A 22,949-nucleotide genomic window follows, 5' to 3' on the forward strand; every position below is an offset into this window, starting at 1 on the left:
TGCAATGCAGGTACCCTTTCACCGTGACGTAAGGGTACCTGTGCTGGCAATGGGCAGCTAAAAGTGCACTGCGTGGCAGAACGATGAATCCGGCACCAAGTATTCAAGAGGAGTCACGGAGCGGAGGGGGAGTCCCTCGGCCACAACCCAGGCTCAGGAGCCTCTCTCTGAGCTTGACTCTAGCACGGCGATGAGGGAATGAGTGGGAGAGGTGATGTATTTTTTAAATAAAATTATGTATTTTAGTCTGATAGCATTTAAACATGCTTTGCACAATAAGGGGTCTCTGACTCTTTTCTTTTTAGTTGCGTGTTGGGAATGAAAATAAGTCCCATTTCAGATGTATGTCCATCCCTTCCCCTCTGACACTCCACAGAAACTCGTATGTTTGCTTTTCCAGACCTGTTGTATTATTTTTTAGGTTGGGCATTTGCGACTTTGATAATGTAAATAAAAGACTCCAAACCATGTAATTCAAAGAAGCCCAGACTGAATGTGCCACCCCTGTGACATGGCACATCTTGCAACCTCCTCTCTCCCATGGGCTAGACAAAGCCTCTGGCCATTCTTATTTCTAGCATATAGTACAAACCCCATGAGATGTGCCAGTGTAGTCCTTCTTCTGTGTCAGTGAATGCTATCTGTTGTCTGTATGTGACCATGATTGACAACAAATCGTCTACATCTGTGTCTGCTACCAGTCCCGAATTTTGGTTTTGAAAATCTGGTAACCCAACGTCATATGCTAACTCCTTAAACGGTAGTCTTCAGTTAAGTAATGTGTAACGTTGTGGAGATGGTAGTTTGTCATTTGAAAAGGATTACTTATAATGCCATCTGTTAAGGTCCTAATTTGTCCGTCGGTGGACGTTTTGAAATCCTCTACTCACTCACCACCCAAACCCAGCCCCTGCTGCGCTCACATCCACGGAGCCCCTGCGCGCAGAACAACACTTGCCTTTTTGCGATTCATAGAATCTATGCTGCCCATACAGGACGTTGCTGTTGCTATGGTGATCCAGGTGGCTCATGGGGATGAAGGTGGAGGCCAGACCTCCGGAGAATCTTGGATACCCGGGAGCTGAAAAAAAAACAAAGAGAAAACAAGTTTACATGGTTAAAAAACACAGCCCCCATTTCACAAAACACGCAATGAACGCGTGCAGAATCAAACGACACTTGCAGAGGTGACGGGCGAGTCCACACGTCTGAACCGACTCGGGGGAGTAAACCTTTGCAAATGAAGGGGGCAACACTCCACATGGGCCATCAGTCACTCAATACTGGAATTCACCTCCGAATCAAGGACTGCCCCTTCATCACACGCCACAGCTCAGGACACACTGTTCTTGACAACCTCGGTGACATTACAAGTCGCGTCATTTATGATATTATAACACAGGTCTCCCCCCAACTTTTTTGAAGAGAGTAAAGCCTGCAGGGAGGTCGTGGACTAGGAAGGTCGAGCACCGGGTTACATAAATCATGGCGCGTGCTGCGGTCCATTCAGTCTGAAAAAACTAGGGCCCTCTGTAGCAGTCTAGCATAAGTTTGAGAATGTGTGACTCGTGGACACGACGCCGTATCTGTGAATAACGGATTTCCAAAAACCGAATAAAATGAAAAAACATGCAAAACCTAAAACTTAATATCACAATATTCATAACACCCCAGGGCTGCTTCCTCCCACTAGGACACATCACCAGACCCCTGTAATGCATCAGGGGAAGTTGGAACCTGATGCATGTACAATCCTTTCACCTGCTCCCTGGGGAAGAGATGTATTGCCCGCAGCCTCGTGACCTTGCATCAATCTGTGACGACTTCAAATGCGAGATTTCAATGTTTTTGTAGAATGCACAAAGCAGGCGGATTCCGAAACCTTGTAACACGCATTAGGTCTTCAGTGGATTATACCAGTGACATATTTATTTTAGTATCAATGTTCATTAAAAATACTAAGTCAAATAATAGAAGAATGTCGCATGCATAGAAAACGAATACGAGGATACGATAACCGACTGTAGGGTCAGTGCACGCCATGCAATATGCGTCCTAGAAGGTTGTAAGTGGGTGGTGGGGTAGGAGTCAGCCGTACTAGACAAAATTGGGGCCGCGAGGCTCTATCATCTTTTACCCTGCTCCCAGGTCACTGCCTGTTGATCTGTGCCGCCATCTGGTGGCCAGGACCGGAAACCCGTCCTATGAGCTAAAAATAACCATGTCTCGGTGCACAGAGACGTTTTAAGGCATGGGCAAAGTGGTCTGTGGCCCAGGACCGTCCCTCTCAGCCCCCCCCCCCAGCCCCCACAGATCCGGCTCACACACAGTCCTGCCCTGATTACCTTGAATGATTCTTAAACGTTGATTGTCTTAAATACCACTTTCTTGTAGTTAATTTTTGATAGGGGTGATGTGTGGGGCTCCTTTACAGACATGCAAAGACATTTTGTCTTTATGTTTTTCAACACCATGCCATATCCATAAAAAAAAATCCTTTAAATTCGAAACAGGACCTCACTTTTGACAAATGGGAGGGTGTCACAGAGATTATTTGCAACAATATGAGTGCACTGCTGCTGTGTTAAAATATTTCAAATGCACATCACTATTCCTGATTATTAGATGGAAACACGTTTAGAATTTGGACTAGTGTGCCTGTGCAGGTCAGTGACCTGGCCAAAGACAACATGAAAAAGCTGAAATTGGATCATAAACTCAAAACTGTCCCTAACAGGGGACCCCAAAATACGTTTGGGCCAGGGCCCCCGAAATCCTTAAGATGTCCCTGTCGGTGCATGGCGTTACACGGCAGGTCAAGATTCAGTAAAAGTGACCTGCTACCAGACACAATGATGCAATGAGTGGGTCCAAACGAAGAAGCACTGGACACCAAACGTGCTTAAGATGGGGCATCTCCATGTCATGGTTGGGGCGTAGTGTCTGGACTCACCAGATGAAAACCCACTCTGGTCTCACTTGTATGGTAGGGGCCAGTGCATTCCCTGCAAAAACCGTAGCCAAAGTTATCAAGCACCCAAGGCTAGAGTTATCAAGAGTCACTGGAGAGTGTAATCCAGCCCACCAGGCCATTATTACGACGCACAGCACAACAGTGTTAGCCAATACAACAGGAGAGTGTAATCCAGCCTCCCAGGTCAGTATTATCCAAAACCAGTGTAAGCAAGTGCCACATAAGAGTGTAATACAGCCCCATAGGCCAGTATTATCAAGCACACCAGTGTTATCCAGTGCCATAGGAGAGTATAATCTAGCCCCCGGGGCCATATTATCCACACCAGTGTTATAAAGTGCCACGGAAGAGTGTAATTCAGCCCCCTAGCCAAGTATTATCAAGCACACCACACCAGCGGTACCACGTGCCACATGAGAGTGTAATCTAGCCCCCTAGGTCATTATTATCAAGCACACCACACCAGCGTTACCAAGTGCCACGGAAGAGTGTAATCCAGCCCCCTAGGCAAGTATTATCAAGCACACCACACCAGCGTTACCACGTGACATATGAGAGTGTAATCCAGCCCCCTAGGTCAGTATTATCAAGCACTCCAAACCAGCGTTACCACGTGCCACAGGAGAATGTAATTCAGCCCCCTAGGCCAGTATTAACAATCACACCATGCCAGTGTTACCAAGTGCCACAGGAGAGTGTAATCCAGCCCCCTAGGTCAGTATTATCAAGCACACCATGCCATTGTTATCAAGTGCCACAGGAGAGTGTAATCCAGCCCCCTAGGTCAGTATTATCAAGCACACCATGCCATTGTTGTCAAGTGCCACGGAAGAGTGTAATCCAGCCCCCTAGGCAAGTATTATCAAGCACACCATGCCATTGTTGTCAAGTGCCACAGGGGGTGTAATCCAGCCCCCTAGCCCAGTATTATCAAGCCCACAAAAAGCCAGTTATATCTAAAGCTTTAGCCTTCTGCACTGATAATCGTTGAGCAATCAGCACATACCACACGCTGAACTGTAACTGAGAGCTTACACAGTTTTACAATGACAGAGCTCAATGACACTCACATCATTGACTGTGAAGAAAGAAAGGCTGAAGCCTTGAGCCAACAGGCTAGGGGCGTCCAACATAGACCCGAGACCTCTGCAAGACTTTCAGGATAACTGCTGGGTGCATTGTTGCATCTGCATTTCTTTTATTTGGATACTTTGAAAACCTGCCTTCGATCCGGCCCCCATGGACCCACACTGGACACCCCTGCTGGAGGTTCTAGGCAGGCAACACAAAGACACCAATCCACTGAATATTCTTTGCTGCTAAGAGCTAAATTCCATGACATGATCTTGCCTTGTCCATACTGCCTAGACTTTTTGTAATGCAAATATTCTTCCTATATTCACGAACACACACACACATACGCGTACAAAGACACACACGTACAATGTACCATTTCTAGGTAAAGGTCATTCCCCTGTAGACGGGAGTGTTTTCTTAATTTCTCAGGGCAAAGGTTATTAGCCAACAAAATGACTGGCAAAGTCTCAGTTGGCTAAACATCAGAATATGCCACCACCCCTGTTAGGTGCGCCACAGAACCAAAGAGCTTCTTTTAGACTTAATCTGGAAAGAATGCACGCAAAAACATCACCCGGACATGAACCACCAGTGAACAGAAGGAGCCACAGATTATAAACTTTGCACGAGCAGAAGAAAAACACAATTTTTTTGTGCATTGAGGAATGGATCAAGTGTCATTTACACAAGTCCAAAATATGAAGCAAACTAATCTCACACTATTTTCACGATATGAAGAGGATACCAATTAGGCGCCGATTTACAAAGGTAAATTTAGACCAAAAGTCTAAGTTTATAACTTTCGGTATTCACAAAGGTAAGTTACAAGTAGTATCTTTACGGCAGCAGTCCGGCCAGAATCTCCACCCCGAGTGCGAAGATGGATTTGCCCTGTTTTTGTACAATTGCAAAATTTCTGTGATATGATGTAACACGGTTTTAAGTAAAAAAAAAATGTATTTATAGGATTTCGCACCATGAGAGACCAGTGTGAGCAGACAGAAGTAAACAGGGATGAGTATGCTCCTCGCCTACCAGACCTCGGGGTTTGGTCTCAAGTCCCAGAGTTTATGATCTCATGTTAAAGCCTCAAAGACAATCAAGTTTTAAGTCTAACCCACATTGTCTCCATTCTTTACAGCATTCTAAGCCTCATAAAGAATGTTTGAATGGAATTAAATATATAAATATGGCATATACTTTATCGCAAGCTGCATTTATGCGGCATAGGCTCTCAATTTTTAGAAGACGAATTGAAGTTTTTACATGATCCACCCAAGCACTGTGGCCATTCATTCTTCTTTGCTGACTTACAGAGAATCTCAGAATGAATCAGCGAATCAGTAAAAGCAAATGTTTCCAGGTAAGGGGAGTGCTAAGGAAGAGTCGGAATGCAGAGAGAGAGACTGGGAGGGAGGAGATGAGACAAAATTAAAGAAAGAGAAGTTAGGGCAAGGAAGAGAAAGAAATATATCCGAGATGAAGAAAAGAGGAGAGCTCAGAAAAGGAGGAAAGAGATTTAAGAGAGAGGGAAAGGAGAGAAAAAGAAAAGTCAGTAAAAATGAGAACAGGAGGAAAAAGAAGAGGGGACATGAGCTCGGAAAGAAGGTGAGTGAGAGAATGGAGGAAATGCGATGAGACAGAAATAGAGAAAAGGTGACGCAAGACAGTGAAGGAAAAGGAGGCCAGCAACAAAGAGAAAGAGAGAGAGGAGAAGTGAAGGGGGAGAGAAGACAGTGAAAAAGAGGAGAGGATAAAACTTAGAAAGAGTGAGTGGAGGTAAAACAGACAAGAATGAAAGAGGAAGAGAGTGAGTGACAGAGAAAAACATGAGAGTGGGAGAAGGCGAGAAAGAGAGGTGGTGACAGAAAAGAGAAAGCGCATAAGATGAGAAAGCGAAATAGATTTCCAAGGAAGGAAGCAAACAATGGGGAAATGGCACAAAGCATGAAAAGGAGGGAGGGGAGAACAGTCCGTAAAAAGCAAGAACAAAAAGAGCAGCACTGAAAGAAAAAGAAAGCAAAAGAAAATTAGGAAGAAAGAAAGAAAAGAAAAAAAAGTCCGCTGAAGATTTGAAATTATCGAATAAAAGGGAAGAAGAGCAATAGAGATTCGACTTCAGAGCATACATATACACGTCAGGTCACCTGGCAGACAAAGGCCGGCTCATCGCAGAAAGCTCTTTTTATCGCAGGCAGAGTAATCTTGGCAATGTAGGCGCATGACTGATATTAAAGCCCGCCGCTGTCCTTGGGGAATACAAGGGCTCCTTCCTATCTCCGCGCGCACGTCACCGCCCGTGCCCCCGACGAGGCCTGAGACACTGGGCTTCTTTCACGGGCACGCAGCTGTGGCGCTCACGGGCACAGAGAGATTATGTGCACTTTTACCCACTGGCACACATGCACAGTTAAGCCTGCCTGTAGCCACAGAAGTGGCACTGTCGACTGTTGCCCAGGGATACACAGCTGTGAAGCTGTGCATAGGCGCCGCGGACCGCGTTCTGTGCATTATACAAGGAAGGAGGAGGCATATTTTCTGCAATTGCACCCATGGTCACACTCGCCATCGCTGGGCACGTGCACCCACAGGCATGGCAGCCACCTACGTGGTTGTGTTCACGCATACGTGCACGTGCGCCCATTGGCTCGTGCAGGTTCCTGCCCCCGCCTCCCCAAGGCACACACAGGGCTCAGGCTTTGTAGTGGGGCTGGAATGACCTCTGGCATGCCACGACCCACCTCTCTGTGCACAGGCCCTCGTCTGCACCGTACCGCTCTACTGCATTGCATAGCACATCTTGGCACTACCACTCATGCTGCCCTGAAGCACTGTGCAATCCTCGTCAAATCTGCTGCATGCCTGGTAGAATGCGTGCCTGTGCGGAAAGTGTGAGGTGGCGTGTATTATTACCGGAGGGGCGCTCGTGCGCTGTTCCTGTGTACGTGGCACTGCGCGCAGGTGCGTTTATAGCGCCGCTTTATTCTTGTGCACCTCTATGGGCTCGGCCCTTGGGGTTCGAACTTTCTCATGCTTCGCCTTCATATTCAACATGTTGTTGTTTCTGGAGACTGTGATCGTCTTCGAAGCCTCACTTCTACTCGGCACTGCCCGACTGTCAATAATGGCGTGCATGGATCACACAGGGGCGGGGGACATAGCCACATATTCAGTACCTACAAAATCTGTGCATGTGCAAGTACAGATCCACAAACGTGAACCTGCATGTCAACACCTGTTGTGGAAAGTGTGCAGCCAGGCCTCTCATTCTGAAAATACCGAACGCCTGCCACAGAAGGCCAGGGACTGCCAGGAGGTTATTAAAGAACGCTAAGGGATGCATCCTTATAGCACCACGCGCCCTTCATAGGTTTCAAGGTGCTTGAAATGGAGAAGATGACCAAACGTAGCATCCTGGCTAGCTAGAATTGAAAAGAGGACTTGGAGTAGCCCAAGCCAAGACAAATCTGCAGTAGATCATGTTCTGCTCAAAACACATATGCATTATTTCCCATCAGCTTTTTACTTCCCACAAAGTTTGGAAATCTGGCAAATTGTTAGCATGTTTTGCATCTCTTCCTGATTTTCCAGGCAGAAGCCGCAGTCAGAAAGGGAGGAGGCTTGGGACCAAGGAAGCAGGGCCTGGGGGGTGCCCGTCAACGTATGATGGGGCATATCTACAAGGACGGCGATAAATAGACGCAAAGCCTGCTTAGCGCTTTTCTATTTATCGCCGTCTATCTCTTGATTATATCGCCCTGTTAGCGCGTTATTTATAACGCGTTTCCCCAGGGCGATATAATTACCAGCGATAGCGGGGAGATTGCCGTTTTGCAGGGAACATCGCTGGTTTTCCAGCGATGTTCCCTGCAAATCTGCGGGTCGTATCAGCACAATCCACCCCCATAATATCTATGCCTACGTCTGCATTTTAGCAGACGTTAGTTTACGGCGAAAACAGCGGTTTTCGCCCAAAACTAACGTCTGCTAAAATGCGTTGGCAGCCTTCTAAATATCACGATGTGCACATCAGCGATATTTACAAGGTTGTCCTGCCCAGTGACGCCCACTTTGAATCTCATTAGAGATGCAAAGGGAGGCGTTGGGTAAAAGGGTGCTAACATGCCCTAATGCATGTTAGCACCCTCTTGTTAATAGGGCAATATTTTTATCTCCGCTTTTTTGGCTTTAAAGACCAAAAAAGTGGTGATAAAGCCCTTGTAAATATGCCCCCATGGTAGGTAACACTGCTGTCTCTTATTCGCACATGTTCTCTTCCACCCGTCTCTCTCTATTTCCGCTCTCTCCCTTTATCGCATCTTCTCGCCCTCTCTCCTTCCCTCTAGCCGCGCCTTTATGTCTTTGTGGCGGTGCTGTTCAGCTCTTCCATGTCTTGCTACTTTCTTCTCTCTTCCTCTTTGTTCTCCTCTCTTATCCTGGCTGCCTCTCCTCTCCCTTTCCTGGCTTTACCTCCAACTCCCCCTGTGTTCCTGTCTCCTCTCTCCCGTTTCCCTGTCCCTCCAGCCCCCTCTGGTTCACCCTTCGCAGCACATTTGGGGCTGACTGTTGTGTTTTCGATATTTTCTTTACTAAAAATGTGCTGAGGCTTTTCTTGTGGTTTTAGTACAAGTCATTGCTGAGGACAGCTGGTTGCCAAGCATGTGATGTGCACATGTGAGAGCCACACACAGCTCTGCAGGGCCATAACTGACACGCAGTGCCCCTTCCCTATGTACCCCGCCCGCAAGCAGCCCCGTGGCTGAACTACCCCTCCGCATCTCAGCAGAAGCCCCCACCTCACTGCCTTTATCGAGACAAGGAAGAGACAGATTCACATTTTTAATGAAATAGTTAAAAAAAGTAATCATTTGCCATGTAAGTCAGATTAATATAGAAGTATAAATACACAAGTAGGAAGGCAGCTCTGCGGAAACATCTCCAAGTGATCCCCACCCCACCCTGCACTCTTCTGTCACTTTCATCATCCTCTCTCTAGCCCACTCTCTGTGGCGTCACATCTGCTGCAAAGTGAGCTCTACCCGAACACTTCTACCAACCCCACAGCACCTCCTCAGAACCTGGCTCTCACTGCACATGGCTCCACAAATTCACCTCTACCAGAACTTGGATTAACACAATTCCTTGCTTCCAGGCTGGCATATAAAGCTCTTCCGAAGCACCTCTACCATGCAGCACCACGCTATCCTGCTGCCGAGACACAGCTCTGCCATAGCGCTTCCACCCTAACCTTCAGCGCACACTCCTACACGCTTTGCTAGTGGGGTACTCGTCCTGTTCACCCTAACTCCGATAGGACAGTCCTCTGGAAACCCAGTGGTAGGTCTGCACATTTATTTCTGGTGCAACCAAAGGGAGTAGCAAGTTCACCATGGGCCGGGAAAGTGGGCCCCTGTACTGGTCAGGGCCACAAACCCCAGGTAGTCCTCAACCCTGCCTGGCGCATCCTCTGCGCTGCCACTGGAGGCAGGACCAGTGCCAGCATTGGATAGGAAGTTAACCCCTTTTTCCAGGACCGCTTGGAATCGCCCCCAGTACCGCCACAAGCAATGGCAAGATGTAACATTGTTCAAAATATGTTCATCAGGCTCTGTTCTAGGGGATTTTTTTATAAATCAAACATTTCAACACAGAGGACCAGAAATAATGCCACAATTTGGTAAGTTTTAAAGACCACTTCATGTGGTTGGGAACGAAGGCTCTCCTTGAGGAACTTTTGGTGAAGAAACTGTCAGATGGTGCAGCCATTGCATAACAGAGGTAGACCTAGCTGAAGCCAAGCGTTCTTTAATCACCAGTAAAGATTGGGGGTGAGCCATATTGTTTCAGAAGTCATTTTTTATTTTTATAAAGGCGGCATAATCCTACAGCGCTCGGCGCCTTGAGACCCTCACGGGTGAGTAGCGCGCTTTATAAACCCGATTGATTGATTGATTGATGTATAGCACATGGCACATTAAATAAATCCCCTGTTGAATGGGCAGCCAATGAACAGATCATCCTGCTCCAGAGACATAGTCAAATGCCATAAATGATTTAACCATGCAAAGGGTGAATGTCTGCACCAGCCGCAGTCTGTTCCGGTTCTTCTACGGAAAACTGAGATATAGAGCATTGAAATAGTCCAGCCGAGAGAGCATACATGATCACCACGCTACTGAATGCACAGGTTTTGGTATATATGCACATGTATAAAATAGACTGCACAGGCTGGGGCACAAAATGGTGGAAAAGCAGGAGGCACAGAGTGGGGAAGAAGGGCGGGGGCACATTACACTCTGACTGTGCAGGACAAAGGCCTTGGATAGCAGCCGAGACATCTACAGACCACATTCCTAGCTTATGAGGATTTAGCTTCCAGGTGCCAAGGTTATTGTTTCTAAATTCTTTAATTAAATTCGTCAGATGCTCGTGGGCCTTCAAGAAAGAGGCAATCTTCTCATCCCTGGGAGGACTTGAAGGTCAGTGCCAGAGGATAAATTTAGAGGCGAAGGAGGAATAGCCAACAGAGGGTGGCTAGAGTGGTCTGGACCTAAAGCGGGGAGCATGGGAGATTGGGCTGATCCTACTTCCGCATGAATTTTATGATCTTGATACAGAGGATAACATGAAATCAGGCACAGGAGCTCTGTACATCTTTACCACAGTATGACCGAGGCCTTAATAATTTTGGACAGTGTGGGCTGATGATGTTTTTCAGGGAGCGGGTACAGGACCTGTACATCGATTCTTATACGTTTACATTTGTATATACATCTCACATATAGGAGAAATGGCGGCTTTTTATGACCACTTCATTTGAAATTGGATTCTCTCTCTTTATCTGTCTTTCCAGGGGTCTTTCGATCTTCTGTGTCTTGGGTATGGAACCGGTTACACAATTAGGGCTTACCTTCGGATCATGAGGGGTGTGCTATATAAGAAAAGCAGCATGCCTACAATTGCATTTAACACCTGCACTAAATCTCCTAGAATTTAATGGGCATGAACCCTTTCATAAAATGAAAGAAATTCACATCTCCATGAAAGGGGAGAAGATGTGTAACCTTTTCTTTCAAGAGATTTATATGGTTGAAATGATCCAGGTCTGCTGATCTAGAACCAGATTACCGTAATGCTTTAAACTCCTTTTATCCAAATCCAGGGAGGGGAGGAGTCAAATATTTTTGACAAGTGATGGTGATGATATATAGTGGCTGCAACTAAACACTAGGAAGGCCAATTTGTGATAGTTAAAATTGAAATGGAAGCTTTGGAGCATCTCTTGGTTAAATTAGATTTCCCAAATAGATCACAAGATTTGTTTCTGGTTAGCAGAGGAGAACTACATAATAATTATAAATATATAATTATATTTGAACACAGAAGAATTAAAGCAAGAGTTATTTCAATATCACTTGAGCCTGCGATAGACATGCCCAAAATTGAAATAAGTTGATCTTGATATGTTTTCTAGAGCACACGAATGCCAATGGCGTCTTGGTGCTGCTGAGACCTACTGGGCCATATTTAAAAGTTGTAAGTCACATCAAGAACCCATATGAGTAGAATGCCATTGTTGTTAGAGACTGAAAAACAAACTAATAAAAGTGAAGTTCCCATGAAGTGGAAACTAAATACAAACTTGCTGGAAATTGCTCCATTTTTGCAGTAGGAAATAGGTACTTTCTGAGACGCTGGAGTTTCAGCAGATAATATATCAGTATTCTAGGATCTTTTGTAAGTACATCCAAGAGGGTGTATAACAGGTTTTGGTAAGGCTATGATAAAAGATAATTGGAAAAAAAAACTTTCTATGGCCAGGCAAGGAGGTCTCCTCTCTCGGCTGCGACTGTCAAGATGGGGCCTGCCAGAACCCACACAGCGCCCGCTGTGTCTGCCCTGCTGATGAGAGCAGTGGGCTTCAAATTTGCACAGGATGGGATGAACAAGCAGATTCAGAAGTAGACTGGAGAGGCTGGGCAGACAGCAAGGGAGCATATGGGCAACCAGGGCAGATGTGTAGATTAAGGCTGGATGGCCTAGAGATAGTGGAGAGAGGGAGAATGCCGGTAGGCACTCCCCAGGAAGGGTGATATGAAACAACAGACTGGTAATGAGGCCAAGTGGCTGAATAATGCTGAGTCCTGCAGATTACAATTAATATGTCAAAACAAGCACAGCAAAAGAGAAGGACAAGAGTTCTTTTATTCAATAGGGTATAAAACACACATTGAGAAAGGCAACAGGCTTAACCTTTGAAAGGTGCAAACCAACCTTTTGGTTTTGCCAATGCTTGTTGCTGACCCTGAACTTTTAATTTACATTCAAAGATGGTGGTCTCCAATCTTGGAGTGGTTAATTACCAAACTGACTTAAAGTGTGCAATGGAGAAAGATTTGATGATACAAATAAAAATGCTTGAAATCTAGATTCCTCGTTCCATTACTGTGTGGGTTGTACACCAAGACACAAAGAGACACGGTATAGATGGAACACTTGGAAGAAGACTACACTTTTCAAGCATATAACACAACAGAAAAGTGGCATGCAACGTTGCATTCAAACTATAGATACATTAAAAAGAGGCATGACTAGTTAAAATTGATCTGAATATATTTACACATATTTTACATAAGATTGGAGAATATTGAACAACAGGGTTTATAAAGGAGAGTTCTGGGAACTCAAACATTCACACTTTGCTTCACAGCTGATCTGCAATGAGAGCTGCTCCCTTTAAGGGTGAGAAGGGTTTTGATGGGATGAGGAGGCTGTTTCTCTATTGCACTCTCAGGGCATTCAGATATTTACAGCTGTTTATTGAGTTCTTGCACTTGGCTGCAAAGGCAATGTTCTTGTGAGTGTACCCCTGTTCCCAAATCCTGTCTACCTCAACACTGAATCATCTAATGGAGTATTTAAGATAAAAATGCATATTAAACATTATAAAGTACATCAGGCTTTCCCTCAAAGTTCAGAAAGATATGCTTTTATTGTCTCTGTTCATATCATCTGTCTCTTCCTGTTCTCACTAATGTCACTGTTTCGCGATGTAAGCAAATTGGTTAAACATTATAGCATCTTAACCTATAAGTCCATTTTACAAAAACCAGAGGCTATGGCTAGCTATAACAAAGTGCACAATCAGGGGACTAAATATTTCATAGAAGGGTTCAGAATCCAAGGAATGTATTTTTTGCAGTTTCTTCAAGTGGTTGTCGCTATGCCACAGGTTTCAAGCTTGTCCTGGCTGTGAGGGGTGATACCCCGAAACCGGTACCAGGATGCTTGTTTTCTGGTCCAGGTAGAACCTGGCCTGGCAGTTCGGGCTGGTCTGTTCCCATGGGGGCAAAAGACACACAATTGATGGACAGAATGCAGAACAAATCAAAACATTCACCCCCAGTCAAGAGATCTGGGTTAAATCCATCATTCTTTTGCTCACCATGCCACCCCAGTTTAGACCTGGCCATATGCAAATCAGTCTTGACCCTGTGCCTCATGGGATCAGTCCAGCACAAACTGCCAAGCTCCCATGGGGAGCAGGGTCATGGCTGATTTGCATATGGATGGGTCCAAACTAGGGTGGCATGCTGAGCAAAAAAACAATGGATTTAACCCAGAATTGTGACTGGTCGTGAATGTTTGACAATATTCTGCAGTCCGTCCATCATCTTTTTTTGTTTTGCATTTGTACTACCTTTCATACTTTCCAGCTCACCACTGAACAATACGTTCTGCCTCACTGCACAATTCCAAACTTTGGTGTTTGCAACACATTATTTCCAATGAGGACTGTGGCTACTAAAATTCCCTAAGCTCTATAGAAACAATGTTTTGACATGGACACATTTCCAAGAATATAAGGAAATGTGTCCTTAGCAATGCGCAGTTTTCACCAGATACAGTATTCCAGCTGTACGAAAAAGACAAGTAAAGTGCACGTGGGCTACGTCCCCGTTGCCCTAAACGTAGGAAACGTGCCCAGGTGTGCAAGGGTCATAGTGAGCATGAGAAAGTACCAGCAGGAAGTGACATTGGTCTCCACTACTGAAGTACACACAAATAATAAACAACCTAGGATTTGGTGTCATTGCCTCTTCATTAACAGGCTACAGATCACATTAGGTCATGAGTACCTGGGTCTGGGATGCTGGTGTGTGCCTTAGGGTCCACCCTCCATGTGAGGCAATGGTAGATTCCACACTACAGAGAGAGGGAATGCTTGTGTTCCCCGCAGATGCGGATCATCTGGAATATCCACACCAGCCCTCCACAAGTCGCTCTCTGCACTTACTCTATCTCAATTTGTGAGTTCGGCCCTCGAGACCACACAAACTTACCACAGCACACAAAAGATATCTAAAAAGAATGGAGAAATCCTGAGAAGCTGAGCAAAAATTTGTCAGCAGCTGGCTTGGGGGGATGCTTCGTAGCGCTCGGTTCAAACCCACTCCTGAAATGGCAGTCTGGGTGAAATGGCATTCTAGCGCTGGCCACGTCATAGCGCTTTTTTTATTGCTAGTGGGACTGGCGGTAGACAAGGCAGATGGAGGGAGGACAAGTGGAGGGGTGGGCAACACATCAAAGGAAGGTGTGGAAAAATCTCTAGGACAACCAGCACTGACAACGTCATACCGTTTCTTTTTTTGTTTATTGTGGGGTGGGAGGCGGGAGACAACTTGGAGGGAGGCGGCGAGAGACAATACGGAGGAAGCAGTTGGACAGCGCAGTTACGGTGGGTGGGAGGGACACAGAGGGGTTAAGGTGCATAAGGGAGACAGCCCAAAAAGATGCACGCTCTCAAAGGGCTTAAAGACAAATAAAAAGAAGCAGTGGAAGGATACAAGTAGGAGAAGTGTGGCTCACTGGTTAGAGGAGGCATACCCTGAAGCAGAGGTCAGACCCGGGACCAGGGTTCAATTCCCGACGCGGCAGGGTCTGAGCCCAAGTGTCCGCGGACTCGATAATTCTCACTTCGGTGCCTACTCGAATCATGGGTTCACACTCTGCAACTCTGGGCAATAGCTTGCTTAATCTCCACTACGGCCCCCCCACGCGGCGGGATGCCTGGCTTTCACCTTGGGGATGCCCAGTACGGGTTATCTCACAGGGAAAAAGCCAGGACGGGTTCCCAATGCAAGCGCCGAGATGCCCAAGGGTAAGTCGAGCGCTATATAAGAACACACATACATACATAAGTAATGCGATCATACTTTTGGGGAGGGACAAACACACGAAGAGGAAGGAAGCCTATGGCAGATGACCACTAAGAAGCAAGGCAATGAGAGTGAAAATAAAGCCAAGCAATGGGTGGTCTCTGAGCCCAAAGTTAGCAGACAAAAAGTCTCGAAGAGGCAGCACAAGTAATAAAAGTGGCTCTTGCTGATGCTGAGTAGCATCTGCAAAATAATAAATAGATAAAAGTGCAATGATGTATACTCAAGCATGTATCATCACACATGCCCTCATGTGCCAGAACACTGTGGCTCCCATGTGGTAACATACAGACACATGTGCGTCACCATCCATGCACGCAGTACGCCATAAGGAAGTAGCCATTTCTTTAATTTACCGTTAAGATGATGATGCCCTTGAGGAGGTAAATAATTTTTTGGTAAAAAGGTGCCTGAAAGAACAGTTTTAGAAGCAGCATGGTAGCACTGCAGCTGCAGGACCTTCCCAAAAAGTCTTTTTTTTTATTAAAAAGGATGGGTAAGGAGCAATGGAGGTGCATGGGAGCAATGGGGCATGTGGGAGATCATAATAAAATCAGTTGGAAAGAAAAGGGGTGAGAGAAACAAAAGATGAGCTGGGATGGAGAATATGGATAGCACAGGGAAGGGACGCAGGGGGTGAAGATAGAAGCAGCACACAGGGAAGGGGGAGAAAGATAAGAGCAAAAGAAAAAAGTAGTTCCCTGAATTTAACCAGTGAAGCATACAAGTCATCCAATCAAAAGGAGGAAGAAGAAGAAATGATACTCCAGAGGCAGAATAAACAAAGAATTGAATGGAAAGCCACTGCATATGAAGCAGGAAATGAGATAGTCAAGAAAGCCATCCAATCAAAAGCAAGTGGCTAACCAAAGCCCAATGAATGTATATATTTTAATATATTGAGGGCAATAGGTCCTCGACAACAGACAGCTAAAACTATCTGTACGAAAGACCTAAAAAGAGAGTTGTCATGGGAATGTGTATGTTTATTTAATTACTGAGGTGGTTTGCCTTGAAAGAACATTTTCTAACGGTTTGAAAGCAGTTTACAATTTTGGAAGCATGTTGGTGAGTGTGTGATTCATTGCACATCAGTGCTTTCACTGGAATTGGTTAAAAAAAATTAAACGCAATCTCAGATGACTGTCCAGCTTGCGGTGAGTTGCACAAAGAGGTCCCTTGATGGAACTTTAAATACAAACAGAACCATGGCTGGCCCGCAGGCCTTGTCTGTGAAAGAGACACACACAAAGAGCACAGCCAAGAAAGGCACATTCATTGCATTATCGAATCCTTACACCGCCAGCTCACAAAGCCACTCCTATAACATTTACTGTCTTTGAATCTACTCTGAAGGAATCCTTGCACGCCGCTTCCATCTTGTGTGACGCCATCTTTGAGTTGAGCATGGCAACCTTCCAACCTCCAAACACAACCCAGGTTTTACACAGGTTCGCTGCCCACCTCACAGATGGGTAACACCACTTGCTGGTGGTTCCTTGTGTTGGCTTTCATCCCCTCAGATACCGATTTATCATTAAAACACATTTTCTGCGATTTAGGGAAATCTCAGCTTGCCCAGCTATTGATATTTGGCTTATATTCCTTTAAGATATCTTTGTGAGGGTGGTTCAGTTCCATCTAGGTTGACAGCTTGAAAATTAAAGTTAAAAAAGCCAAAAGCTTTAATTAAAATCGAGAAATGTATCATGCAAAATATACAGCAGTCTTTGACACTAGTAAATAAATTGAGAACTACTATTTGTTTTTTGTAATTTCCTAAATAATTACAACCCTAACCACACACTTAATCCTAACACTAATCCATCACATACACCCATTGGAACACTTAACCCTATATATAATCCTAATCATATACTGAATCCTAAATACAAGACGCACCCTAACCTTACTCTAAAATTAATCCTAATCCTACCCTTAAACTGCACCAAGGATAATGTCTTTTAATATCTTCAAACTTTTTTTTCCAGACTGCTTGCTTTTTCCAAACATTCTGTTAACAACTTTTTGGTTTACAGGCTTTAAATGTATTGATTTTTCAAAATATTTACTTCTGCTGTAGACCGAATGCTGGTCCATGCAGACTCGTAGAGACCTGTGTCCTCCTTCCCCACAGAGACGCAGCTAGGCTGAGAGCTGTGCCTTGCTTCCTCACCTCAAGAACTCTCAGATAAGAGCGCCTACCAGGAGCGCAAACCATGCCTTCCAGGACCAGATGCACAGAGCTGTTGGGTGTGCGCACCAGCTTCCTTTCTATGTTTCTCCTAAAACTCTGGCACATGGGGTTATCAGGCTGTGAGACTCTGGATAGAGTCCCATGTCACGGAGGCTGGAGGTGCGTGCAGGGAGTCACAGGGCCTGGGGTCCACGCACGGGTGTCACAGCCACATAGAGGGCAGCCCTGCAGATCTAGTGGCGTGACTCAGTCAATGCATTAACCAGCTGTAGAGAGGGGCAGCTAGAGCGTGTGCTGCAGGGCGATTCCTTTGAGACAGGGGTAGTGACGGGTAAAGACGAGCAGCTGCTGTGCCCATACAGATCGATCTGTGCAGATTCTGTCCATGCACAATTTATTTGCAGACACGCGTGACTTGACTTATCTTCAGGGTGCAACTCTCCACCTGGGGTATCAGAACTCTGGCTCAAGGATTTTCTTTAAGTTGGGAGACATCAGGTTATCTCTGAGTCCTGGTGTGGTCCATCACTCTCCAGCAATGAGTCTACAATGACTCTCCATTTACATGCTCCCATGAGTCCCCTGAGGCCACCACAGCTGGGTAGTACTGCTTAAAAAACATGCTATAAAAACAAAGTAAATGTTTTTGTTTCTATATAGAATTTGCCACGGCCGTCGAATCCTCAAAATGCTAAGACTAGCAATGGGTTGCATCACGTACCACCTAATCCCATGACACCAGAGGGCTGGTTCCTTGTCCCACCTGTAGCCATGCAACCACCTGCTATTCGCTGCTAAGGGGAGCTCTGACAGCTGCTTACTTCCGTTTCCTGCCGCTGCCTTCTGCACCAAGGTATGCAGCAAATGCAAGAACAGTGCTTCAAGGCAGAAGCAACATCAGCTTGTCTTGGTTACCCCGTCCCTATGTTTTCCTGCACACAATAATAGGAACAGGGAAAACAATATGGATGTTCTCGAGCCGAGAAATACACATGCGGACGTTGAAAGCTTGGCCACGTCATTCTATACGTGATAAGTCAAAAAAGATGTGCAATCTCTGCCTCGCGCTGAACGTTCCATGCCGGCAGCTGCTGTGCACTTGTCGGGGGTGCGCATGCGCTCTCCCACGCTCCTCTTTCACTTCTCCCGGCGAGCGCCCCGTCTGTGCCAACCGTATGCTAGGTGATTCCCTCGGTCCTGAGAAGGGTTAAGAAAGTTGGCTCTCGAGCGTGCCCCACCCCTGCCCCTCCTCGACCAGGACGGTAATGAATAAAGAGCCAGGGACACATGCGGAGTGCGAGAATGAGAGGTGGGGCTGGCACGGTGCCCGGGCACGGAGCCCTGGCAGCGTGCCCAGCTTCTTGTTTGAGCGAGAGCCAGCTGGCTTCCCCACGTGCTGTGGCCGTCCCCGCTCCCGCCTGCTCTCGCCATGCCGCAGCGGGATCACAGGCCACGCCCCTCCCCCACCCGCGGACAGCGGCAGCGCGGGCCGGGATTGGGACCACTGCTTCGCGCAATAAAAATACCCATAGTGCAAGTGTCAAGACCCAATTTAGTGTGTGGTGCACGCTGTATAAATGGTCACTACACGTCAGTGTACAAACGAAGCCCCCTTAGGAGATGCGGCGTAGCCGCTATGCTGCACAGGGCGCTGCTGAGTTGTGCACCTCTGCACAGAGCAAAAGGGTAAACAATCGGCACAGCTCAAACATGGCTCTTAACCTTTCATGCAGAGGTAAGATAGCTCCGTGGCCTGGCGTTGGAATGTTGTCGAGTCAACGAGGCTGTCAGTTCTTCAGGTGTAGAAGAGCATTGGTCGCAGTATAAACTCACACTCTTACAACCAAGCTCACTGAAGCGCAGCGAATTATACAGCTATAGCACTTGAGGCGTTATAGAAATACAATACCACAGAATACAATATTATTGAATGGGACTTCAGCTGTACTTAGACAACCCTGTTCACAATACCGGAGGACAAGGTTTCCAGAGAAGCGAGGCATGTTTTCCCACCCTGGCGACGAGGGTACATTTCCAAACTCGTGCACGCAGTGCCAGCAGCAGCACTGTGTCAAAGACCGAGGTCACGGGTACACCAGTCAGCCTTGGAGCAATCATCACCTTGGTGATGGCCAATAATAAGTGTGTCATACCTAGAGCTCAGTCTATGTCTATCGCAGAGTGCGAAAGAATGGCCCATAGGAAAAGCAGTTATGGTTGTTTATAACATTATATACCTATCTCTCTCTCTATATATATATTCCCCAGCACTTTTCACCAATGGCAATATATATATATATATTTATTTAGAGAGAGAGAGAGAGAGAGAGAGAGAGAGAGAGAGAGAGAGAGAGAGAGAGAGAGAGAGAGAGAGAGAGAGAGAGAGAGACAGATAGAGCGAGAGAGAGAGGGACAGAGAGAGCCTGCTTCTGGTGCGGCTGGGGTCTGTGTGGGCTCATACAGTGCCTTACAGTGTGTGGGTAAACTATTGAAACATACTAGAACAGGATTGGAAATGGAGCATAACACACCAGACAATGCTGCTTCACTATGCCATTGCCTCATATTGCTTATGGTGCCTTGATGCTCGAAATATAAAGACCCCTCTCCGAATACCACTGTCACATGCTATCTCTGCTCAGTTATGAAAGGAATCCTTTATCATTAAAGAATGATTGATGGTTTCGGTTTTTTTAATCCCATCCAGATGCAGGACTGTGGTGGAAGGTCTGGCCAGCAAACGCGGCCTCGGCTGTAGCCCAGCTTCTGTTTCTTTGTGAAATGAAGATCGGATGAAGAGTTCTGGCAAAATCCGGACTTACTGACATGGTCAATAGTTGTTTCTCGTTTCAGCCCAGCGAGCCTGCCACCCCGGCAATGTGCGTCGAAGCCAGACCAACCTGCCATGTGAGGTTGCTGAGCAAGGAATGTGCATGGGCGACGCTGGCCCGTCGCCCACTGCCTCCTCGACCATCCTTTGGCTGCTGTTGGGCATGAAGGGTGCTCAGAGTCACTGGCACATGCTTTCAAGGGCCAGCACAGTGACGACTGAGCGTGGCATGGAGATCGGACTGGCACCACCGATTAATTTGTCTGCCCACTCTGAAATTACAGCACTGTCAAACTTCAGGGGTGCCAGGGCATCTGTTGCCAAAGTCTCTTTAACTATAGCCCTAAAGAGGCCTAAAAAAAAAAAACATGCCCCCCCCCCCCCAAAAAAACAGAAAACATGCCCCTGCCAAACATAGTTAGGCCAGCAATGAAAAGTAATAAAGGTGCCTCGCCTACTCAGACACGCCCCGCTGCAGGGGAAGTAGGGTGTGGTCTGCCGGGCTGGGAATGCTCCTCAAGGAAGGAAGTAGAGAGGGACATGTTCTTCAAGTCTACTTATAAAGCGGGTGAAGAGGAGGAAGAGCCCTGGGCAAAAGGGAAGGAGTCATCCATCTGGAGGGGCTGGGGCAGCTGCTGGTGCAATGCTTATAGAGCAAAAGCAGGTGACCTACGCCTTTTAAGAGAGGCATGTGCCACGCCTGTTGTAGATGCATAGTAACATGGATGGAGGGCTAATGGCGCCCCCTATACATCCTTAAAAAGACAATAAATATTTATTTGGAGACTGAAGGGGGTGTAGGTCATTCTTCACTTAATATATGAGCTAATGTGAACATCGCTTTTTAAGAGACGCCATTTTCTATTTAAAGATATTGAATTCATTCACGTGTTAATTGCATAATTTCTGAGCCAATACTTTTGTATCCTTGCATGTAGGCTGTGTTTTTTATGGTTGTTTTTACAAAGAGCATCCTCAGAGCGCGGTAGGCCAGGAGAGACACCAACAACCGTAATGAGATTTGTTCATAAAAGTTCTTGGCTTTCACGTCTGCTTCAGACCCGCTACCCGGCGCACTGCCTGCTGGGACTTGTCAGCAGGACCTCCACTTACCCAGACACCCTTAGGCAGAGCCACTCCCACTCCCATCCCAGAGACTCCTCAGAACGTCACCTGGCATTCATCAAGGTCACCAGGAGGGCAGCACAGTTTGTTACATGTGGTTATGTTATGTCAGGTTATGTTCCCTCAGGAGGCAGAGGTGTTAAAGAGGGGTCAGCAGCAGGGGCGTCTCCCCCGTTTGAGCAGAGGAGCCCCCCTCCCCCAAGAAAAGCCCCAGGCCAGAGCTGAAAAATAAAGTAGTAATAAAGTTTATTTATTGCCATTTTATTTTTCAGCAACCCCTCCCAAACTACGTGTTGGGCTGGGGCGGGCCAGTGCTGCCGAGTGTCTGCAGCAAGGAGCTGTGCGCTTTAAAATGGTGCATGCCCCTTTGACTGGCCATCTTGCAACGGACAGTCAGACATGCACATTTTAAAGTTTTCTAACCCAGCTGGGTTAGAGTATGTGCATGCCTCCAGCGCTGAGTGAGGCTGCTTCAACCAATCCTGGTGCTGCTCTCATGCTGGTGAGAGCAGCGCCAGGATTGGTTAGGGGAGTTTGCTGGGTCCCGCGTCGTAGTAGAAGACCGCAGGAGGACATCGTGTCGCGGAGGAAGGTAAGTCTTTTTTGGTTTTTTGACACTCACCAGCTGTACATAGTAGCCGCCACTGGCCAGCAGAGAGGAAAGAAGGGGATTAGATATAGCAACGGTGGAAGGAGCCTCGTGGGTGAAGTGGTCTTAGATTTCACACCGGACCGAGCCATGGTGCATTATGAGGGGTAAATGTCCGGAGTCTGGCCAGATGATAGTACGGGAAGGAGCAGACCTGGAGGTGAGAAGGCGGAAGCCAAGGAGGGAATCCGAGAGGGAGGCGGTAGATGTCAGCAGTATGAGGGTGACAGTGGTAGCAATCAGGGCACTGGAGAGTTGGAAATAATGGACACTGGAGAGATAGTGTGGCGCCTGGAGGTCGCACGTAAGACCCTCTACACCCCACAGTGTTTACAGTCGGACCTTTCACACAGCCTCTTCCAACGGATCGCAGCAGAAGAGAGAGCTGGCGTTCTTTTACTACGTGTTCGGGCTTCTGGGAGCAGAGAGACATTCAGATTTCAGGCGGTGCCCTCTAAATAACAGTTGGCCTAGCAGTCGCCGAACCTAGCGTCACCTGGACTCGAGTTTTACCACTCGAGACTCCACCATGGGACTTCTAGGCTGCTGCTTTGCTGAGAAGATGCTATTTCAAACACGTTTGAGGGAATTGTAGAGCCCAGGGCGCTAAACCCTCTTCGTTTCACTCCAGGATTTCTTTTTTTCATTTCAAAGTATTTTATTAATTTTATATAAACAGATACATTAGCATTTCTGTTACAAGGTTAGCCAAACGTAGTTTGCAGAGCAGTGTTTACAGGTACTTTGAGATATATGTTTTGCTAATCCCTTCTGGCTTGACATTGCTGGAAAATTAGGCAAAGGATGATAGAAAGAAAGAAGCAGAAAGAAAGAGGTGAAAGAGCGCATACAAGAAAGGTACTGTAGCAACGAGACCC

General features: G+C 46.6%; 1 protein-coding gene across 5 annotated transcripts in view; it reads right to left on the bottom strand.

Annotated features, from left to right (window-relative positions):
* The window catches only part of BAHCC1 (BAH domain and coiled-coil containing 1), a 411,074-nt gene that overhangs the window by 126,101 nt on the left and 262,024 nt on the right, over nucleotides 1–22,949 (bottom strand). For all 5 annotated transcript variants that reach the window (XM_085617382.1, XM_085617383.1, XM_085617381.1 and 2 more), the window contains one exon: nucleotides 959–1,081. In XM_085617382.1, coding sequence (XP_085473508.1) covers nucleotides 959–1,081 — 123 coding nt within the window. The remainder of the gene's footprint in view (nucleotides 1–958; nucleotides 1,082–22,949) is intronic.

This window comes from Triturus cristatus, chromosome 7 (assembly GCF_964204655.1).
Source record: "Triturus cristatus chromosome 7, aTriCri1.1, whole genome shotgun sequence".
NCBI lineage: Eukaryota > Metazoa > Chordata > Amphibia > Caudata > Salamandridae > Triturus > Triturus cristatus.